The sequence below is a fragment of the Arachis hypogaea genome, chromosome 17 (assembly GCF_003086295.3).
Source record: "Arachis hypogaea cultivar Tifrunner chromosome 17, arahy.Tifrunner.gnm2.J5K5, whole genome shotgun sequence".
NCBI lineage: Eukaryota > Viridiplantae > Streptophyta > Magnoliopsida > Fabales > Fabaceae > Arachis > Arachis hypogaea.
In genome coordinates, this window is record NC_092052.1 from 120,501,520 (window position 1) to 120,509,371 (window position 7,852).

General features: G+C 32.7%; 1 protein-coding gene across 2 annotated transcripts; it reads left to right on the forward strand.

The window, feature by feature from the left end:
* Positions 1-654: 654 nt before the first annotated feature.
* On the forward strand, positions 655-5,370 carry LOC112765086 (uncharacterized). Of its 2 annotated transcripts, none has more exons than XM_025810952.3 (8): positions 655-798; positions 1,283-2,526; positions 2,615-2,705; positions 2,825-2,982; positions 3,072-3,123; positions 3,431-3,510; positions 3,638-3,731; positions 3,921-5,370. In XM_025810952.3, exons 2-8 carry the CDS (start codon positions 1,411-1,413, stop codon positions 4,448-4,450), a joined length of 2,121 nt encoding a protein of 706 aa, XP_025666737.1. In that variant the 5' UTR covers positions 655-798; positions 1,283-1,410; the 3' UTR covers positions 4,451-5,370. The 2 variants fall into 2 exon arrangements, with proteins under 2 accessions (XP_025666737.1, XP_025666738.1); XM_025810953.3 differs by having other exon boundaries at positions 667-798; positions 1,481-2,526.
* The last annotated feature ends 2,482 nt before the right edge of the window (positions 5,371-7,852 follow it).

Sequence of the window (7,852 nt, forward strand, 5' to 3'; positions counted from 1 at the left end):
TTTATAAAAATCAATTTCAATAGTAACCTGAGAGCACATATTAATTAAACTTTATTTATATTATTTAAAAATTCATTACTCTATTTTTTGTGACCTTGTAAAAAATTGATCTAAAATAATGCATGCTTAACTTAAAACTTATACATTTTTACGTATTTATTATTTAAAGAGTTTTCATGTCACTAAATTTGCTAACTAGTTCAAAGTATAAAGAAAGTGAGAATATAAATTTATTTAAACAATTAAATGAATAAATACAAAAACACATCATGCGTGTTTAAACTTTTAAAGAAGAATAATTAGAAGTAGAAAACATAAAAAATTAAAAAATATTCACTTAACTTTATTATAAGTTATTGTTATAACAAATAGAAACCCAAAAAATAAATGAAAAATCCATTCAAACAAAACTTCTACAGATCACTAAAAATAATTTTTATCAAAATCTTTAAAAAGTTTAATTTTAGTAAAAGATTGAGATAATTATAAATAGACCTATTTTACACGTAGGATGAATAAAATTCTTTTAAAAATATTTTTTTACAATATACTAAAATTAGATTTGACAGTATCATGGTGGAATAGTTATGCATAGTAAAGTTTTTTGTATACTGTGTAAAAAATAAAAATTCTATAAATATATTGAATCATTTGTGATTTTGGCTTTCGCTCAAAGTGCTCTCTCCCTTCTCCATTTTTGCATCCTCTTCGGACACTCCGATATTCCATTGATCTTCCACTCTCTCAACTTCCAAAGTTATGATCTTTTTCTGATCACCATCCACCCCATGTAACCATGTAAGTTATTGCTCCTATTTCATCACTTCCCTTTAAACGTTACACTTTCCTCTCTCAATTCCCCTATTTTTTTTATTTTTTATTTTCACTTCCATCCACTTCTATTATCTTTGTTGGATTTTGACGTACTTTCAGTTTCTACCCTTTCTTCTCTGTGAGTTCATTTTGAATTTCTCTTCGTGTGCGCGTGCGTCTGATTTTTTCTTTAAATGTTTATTATTGTTTTGATTTTTGAGTTGTTGGTAGTGTTTTTTTTTTTTGTCTTTCTATCGTAATTGTGGAATGCTTGTTAGTGGTTACTTTGAAAGACCAGGTTCAGTGGGTTTGGATTGGGATCTATGTGGGATCTCTCGGTTTCTGTTTTCTTCTTATTATATATTATTCTCATCTTTGCGTGGTTTAGTTTATAATGTTTATGCTGGTTAATATTGGTTCTTGTGCTTTTTTTATTTGTTTTTTTTTTTTTTTTTGTGTGTATATATAGAGATTATCACCTGGGTGGCTTCTTCGTCCGAATAAAAAGGAAAAAGATTGAATTTTGACGCATTCCCAGAACATATGTTGCTTTTTTGAGTGGTGGCTAGCTATTTCATGGGTTGAACTTGAAGAATTATGGGTAGCTTTAGCGAATTCGAAGAATGTCGGTTTTTTGATGCTCAAGAAGATGTTGTGTCCATTGCAGATTCAGTATCTGATGGAACTGACACCCTTGACATCAAATCTACTTCCAATGGAAGAATAGGATTGGAGGGCTTTGACTATGATGTGTGGATTCGGAGCCCAAGGAGTGTTCGAGAGCGTAGGGGCAAGTTTATGAAGAAGATGGGACTGAGTGTGAATGGGATTGAGAATTCAGTGGATGTGGTCGGTGTTGTTGAGCAGGAAGAGGTGAGGGATAGAGTGGAGTATAGTAGTGGGGCTGTGACTAGAACTTGTGATGGTTTTGAAGAGGAGTTCTGTTCGAGTCGGTCATCTATGTCTTGTTTTTCCGGTATTGATTCTTCAAAGGAGTTTGGTTTGGAGGAGAACTTGCTGTGCCAAGACAAGAATTCAGACAAGAGAGTTGAGTGTAATGTGGATCCAAAGGGGGAACAGAGGAATATGAGGGATGGTAGGGATGTGGTTCTGGATCGGTTGGCGAATACAGGGGAACCTGATGATTCTGAGAAACCCTCTGGGGTAACTCCTTCTTGGCAGACGAATGGGAATAAAAGGAGTTGGCTCAGAAGATTGCGGTCATTTACATGTATGCTTGATAATCAAGGTGATAATGGTTTTGGCTCAGGATGTAGGCTTCAGAGAGTTAAGGTTCGACAATGCAAGAAGCAAATGAAGGAATTATCTGCTCTTTACATGAGACAAGATATCAAAGCGCATGAAGGTTCTATTACGACAATGAAATTCAGTCCTGATGGCCAGTATCTTGCAAGTGGCAGTGAAGATGGAGTTGTGCGCTTGTGGCAAGTGATTGAGGAGGATATGTCTAATGAAATTGACATTTCAGAAATTGACCCATCCTCCCTTTACTTTACAGTGAATAATCTCTCTGAATTGAAACCTCTGTTTATGGACAAGGAGAAAATCAACAAACTGAAGAGCATGAGAAAAACACAAGATTCAGCATGTATCATTTTCCCTCCTAAGATCTTCAGGTTGTTGGAGAAACCATTGCACAAGTTCTATGGGCATAGAGGTGAAGTATTGGATCTCTCCTGGTCAAAGAATAATGTGAGTGAATGTCAAAAATTTTTGTTTTCTAGCAAGAAAGGCATTCGCTTGCCTATGAAAATTGATTTGGTTCTTCTTTTTGATGCAGTATCTTCTCTCATCATCCGTTGACAAAACTGTCCGTCTGTGGCAAGTGAAATCCAATAATTGCTTGAAAGTTTTCCCACACAGTAATTATGGTGTGCATTACTACAATTCTGTTCTGATTTTTGGCATTGTTGAACCATTTATCTTAATTTGTTCTCATTACTTCAAAATTTTCTTATGTTTCTTTTTGTTATTTGATAATGTTGTGTAGTGACATGCGTACAATTCAATCCCGTAGATGATAATTATTTCATTAGTGGATCTATAGATGGAAAAGTGCGCATCTGGACGATTCCTGATTGTCGTGTCATAGATTGGACTGACATTAGAGATATAGTAACGGCAGTATGTTATCGACCCGATGGCCAGGTAGAGCAACTCTTTCTTTTTACATGCTTTCTTCTATGGAAGGAAATACTATATAGAAAATATTGACATGAATTACCTGCTTTATACAGGGAGGGATTATTGGGTCCATGGCAGGAAATTGTCGATTTTATAATGTATCAGGTATAATTCTTTGGGTATATTTTCCTCTAGTGAGACTACTTAGATGTCATTTAGTAGATTTCATAATATCTCATATAATTAGGATTCAAAATGTTATTGTGCCATGGTGGATGGGTGATTGATAGGTGGCTTGGTGGACCTACATTCTGCACATGCTTGAAATAAATATTTTTTTTCTTTAGAATAACGATGATGTATAATCATGGACAAATTATGATTGGATGTGAATGTCAACGGCTCTAATGTAATCACTTAAACACTTTAGCTAGGTGCTCATTGCTTGTGTTTCATCTTTTGCTTGAAGCAGATAATCAGTTGCAGTTGGATTCCCAACTATGTTTACTTGCTAAAAAGAAATTTACTGGAAGAGGGATAACAGGCTTTCAGGTATTTTCTCTTTTTATTTGGCTTCTTGCATCAAATGAATAATTTTGGCTTAATTCCCATTCATTTTTTGCTGTTCTATATAAGCTGCTCTTTATTTGGCCAACTGATTATATTTTATTTGTTTCAGTTTTTTCCACAAGATTGTAACAAAGTTATGGTTACCTGTGCGGATTCACAAGTCAGAATCCTTGACGGGCTTAATGTGATTGGCAAATACAAGAGTATGTTCGTTATCTTATTCTTATGTTTTACAAAGAATTGTTCTTGGATCTGTACTTCTGCACATTCTTTTAGGATTTTGTTTAGTTATTGTTCTGGCATTTTATTGGTTTAGCAATTATTGGTACATTCCTCTAATTTGCATTTTATTTCATATTATGTTTCTAAAAATTCTTGTTCTGTTTCTGTAGGCGTAGGCACAGGGAGCCCAATGAGTGCATCTTTCACTTCTGATGGCAAACATATATTATCAGCATCCGAGGATTCTAATGTATATATGTGGAATGTTAGTCAGGAAGAGTCTATTCCCATGAAAGCTAAGAAGATTTGGTCTTCTGAGCGGTTTTTCTCAAACGCTTCCATTGCAGTGCCTTGGCAAGGTTTGAAACCTCAGACCGTGGAAAATGAACACCAATGGAATGTCCTAGATAAAACTTCACCTGAATCTGGACATCTTAACCCACCTGCTTCATTCTCCCTGGGTCAAGAGTATTTCTTGGAGGCTTTGCCTAAGGGATCCGCAACTTGGCCGGAGGAGAAGCTTCCAATTTCTAGCTCGAAGGCAAAAACGTCTACAATGCTTAAATCCGAGTACAGGTTCCTGAAATCTTCATGCAGGAGTACCTCTCGTTCTCATGCATGGGGGATGGTCATTGTGACTGCAGGCTGGGATGGTCGGATAAAGACATTCCACAATTACGGATTACCCGTACCCGTTTGAGAAGGGGGGGAGGGGGAGGTGAATTTTCCTTGGCATAAGCAAGCTGTCCTCGGAAAATTACATGGTGCTGATGTTGTTGGAGTTGAGAGTGATGTTGACTTTGGCAGCAACTGTGACATAGCATGTCAAAGTCAAAGCCAAAGCATGAATTAGAGGAACTTTGGCTTTTGGAGGGGCCCCCTTCACATTGGTATCGCTGGTTGAACAGTGACAAGTGGTTACATTACTGTGGTTCAAAAATGTAATGTTGCTGGAATTTAGCAAGTTGCCAAGTTACATTGCCTTTTGATAATCTAGAATCTGCTGGCCCCTAAAGGAGATGCAAATTCATGTGTTAGAAGCTTGGAAGGGGGTCCTATCAGATATTATTTTGATTATGTTGAAAGGACTGTGGGGCCTTCACAACACTCCATGCTTGCTACGATGAGTGGAGGAGATTCAAGCACTGCTGATTGAGGTTAACCTTGAGCAAAATTGCCATTTAGCAGAGATAGAGCTGTGTGTTTTCATCATTACATTATTGGCAGGGCTAACTAATTGGATCTCTTTGTCTGCCAATGTGGCCGTCGATCTCCTGGTGGGGCCGCCGGAATTGGACATCGGTGCCTTTTGGGCTCTCCGGTGATACAAACAATACATACAACAACCAATCTAATTATTGCTGCATTTAGTGGCTCCAAGCACCTTTGGAAGCTGCTTCAATGCTCTAACAAAAAATCATTGCTAACAAAGAAATATTTCTGTATATCATCATCATCATCTCAATTTTAGGCTGAGATCACCTTTCATTAGGATCTTATCCTTTTCCAAATTGTATTACCATTTTGGTGTTTTGAGGGATATATACTATGTAAGTAAAATTTTGTTGCCTTCGATTTATGAATGGAAACAGTGGTAAACCAGAAAGAAAGTTCTTTGTACATTTGCTCTCTTTTTGTTTCACAAAATAAATTGGAACTCTTAAAAGTTTATTGTCTAAACTACTATTTTGTGAAAAGCAAACAACAGTTACTTTAAATCAAAAGGGTAATATTTACCTACTAATATAAAGTGTTATTGGTGCACTTTGAAACATTTTAATTGTTTGTGGTTGAGAACAAGAGCTAGTCCCTTTTATCTTTTGCGGTTCCAATTATTTGAATCATGTTTGGATTAACGTTTTGATTAGCAAGGAATGAAGCAGAAGATAGTGACTGGTGACAGTGCATTCCAATTTTAATTATGAACCATGCAATTATGAACAAAAAGGAATATGTTTTATGTTATTGGAAACAGGAATATGTGACACTCACGTGGAATGTAGTTATAAGTGGTTATTTCTTTCATTACACTCTGTGCACATTGTAGTTATGTATATACACTAAGATGAGAACTGAAGATTAAGGTTTATGCATTCATAAACAGAAATATCTTTTTGCTGCTAGTGGTTGGAACACTCTGTACCTTCCATCATTGTGCTAGAAAGTATTTTAAAACATGACATGCTCATTGGAGAATATAGCATCTAATCCAATCTTCTAATCATGAAGCGGTTTCATGCCAAAAGCATTTATTATTATTGTTTGGAGAAGAAACAAAACAAAATCATATCAATGAACCCTCCTTTCAAAACTATATAAAGCATGTACAAGCAAAAACCACATGGTAATGGACACCATGAGCGCATATGTAGAAAAAAAAATTAATAAAAATGAATGATTCATTTTTGAATTCGTTATTAGCCTTCTACTATAATCTAATAATCTTCTCAACCTCCATTTTGGGCTTTAATATGCTCACAATCAATAGTTAAGATTTTCTTTTTACATCAAAATCGGTTATATTTAAATTTTATTTTTAAAATAAAAATAGAAAAATTACAAAGTTTCAAAAAATAATTTGTTTTTATATCTAAGAAATACAATATATTTTTTTTTTATCTCTATCTTTTAGAAATAATATTTAAATGTAGTCTAATCAGACTAATTTTCTTGGCGGATATACATTTTACATTCATATCACTAAAACTCAAAAATATTATTAAAAATTATTGAAGTTATAGCACTTGAAACAATTTGAATGGGATTATTCGCGCATGTGTTTACGTGTGTCAAATTTTCCTTTTATGATTAGAGAAACGATAGGAGGTATTATTAGTAAGATTTAAGTATTTTGTAGGTATATATTTATAAAATAATAATATTTTTTTATTTTTAATATATTTGATGAAATTTTAATAATTTTTTTATGATAATTTAAAATATTTACAACTCACATGCAAGATTTTTATTATTAACCAATTTTTTAACTATCATTTTTATATTTTAAAATGAAATATATAATTAAAATCTCACCTTTATAAAAATTGAGACATACCTATTAAGAATCCCTAACCTATTATGATTAGGCCAATCAGGCTAGTAGAGAGTGTTACCCACCTATGAATATCGGTGCAGAGAACCAAAGCTAAAAGGTGCATTAAGCCTATGTTTGGTTGGAAAAAAAAAAAAAAAGATAAAAAAAATTGAATAATTTTTTTTTAAATGTATTTAAAAAAAATAAAATAAATTGAGTAAAAAAATTATTTTATTTTTATATTATAAAATATATTAAAAAATAAAAAAATAATATTAGAAATAAAAAAAAGAATTAGTTTTTTTATTTTTTTAATATTAAAAAATTTAATAAATTTTATTAATTTCTTTAATTTTTTTATTTTTTTCAACTAAATAATAAAAAAAAAAATTGGATTTTTTTTTTCTTCAAACAAACATGGCCGGAGGAAAGAACAAAAAGCATAACTTTGGATTAACTTCATAGAGAGATTTGTTTTGAATAAAAAATTACACGCACCCGACAAAGAAACATGTAACAATTTGTCCTAGCTTTCTATGTGATACACATCATGATTGTAGTTAGTTCATTTTTTAATTGCCACTTTAATATTAAGAAATGACTACCACTTTAATGAAAGGTTTTGGGATTGATTATGAATCTCTAATTATATATTATTCTTATGATCTATCTCCATCAAGTGTCTTTTGATGTTTCTTTGATAAAAATATATGAATTGAAGTTACCATCATGCAAGGACAAAGCAAAAGAGCGTTGTGTAATAAAAAAAAAAGTAATAATAAGACCAATTTTTATATAATTAGCCAGTGAAAAACCAGTCAAAATTACAACATATGACTAAAGAGTTGGTCTATATTCCAAAGGAATGCGAATTCAACTATAGTCAATTAGGGTTTAAGATTTTTAGTTTTAACTATAAGTTATTACAAAAATAAAAAAAAATTATTTTTTATGCATACTATAAATAATCAGAATGGATATGATTAACGTTATGCGGAAGAATTTATACTGCATATTAAAGTTTAAACTCTTAAAAAAATTATCAAATCATGCGAGGTCATTACAATA

What these genes read in the sequence shown, in the direction of transcription:
- LOC112765086 (XM_025810952.3), top strand. Translation starts at nt 1,411, where the DNA reads ATGGGTAGCTTTAGCGAATTCGAAGAATGTCGGTTTTTTGATGCTCAA. An exon ending in TTTCCCACACAGTAATTATG is followed by an intron (nt 2,706 to 2,824) that starts GTGTGCATTACT and finishes AATGTTGTGTAG; the next exon opens with TGACATGCGTACAATTCAAT. An exon ending in GAGGGATAACAGGCTTTCAG is followed by an intron (nt 3,511 to 3,637) that starts GTATTTTCTCTT and finishes TATTTGTTTCAG; the next exon opens with TTTTTTCCACAAGATTGTAA.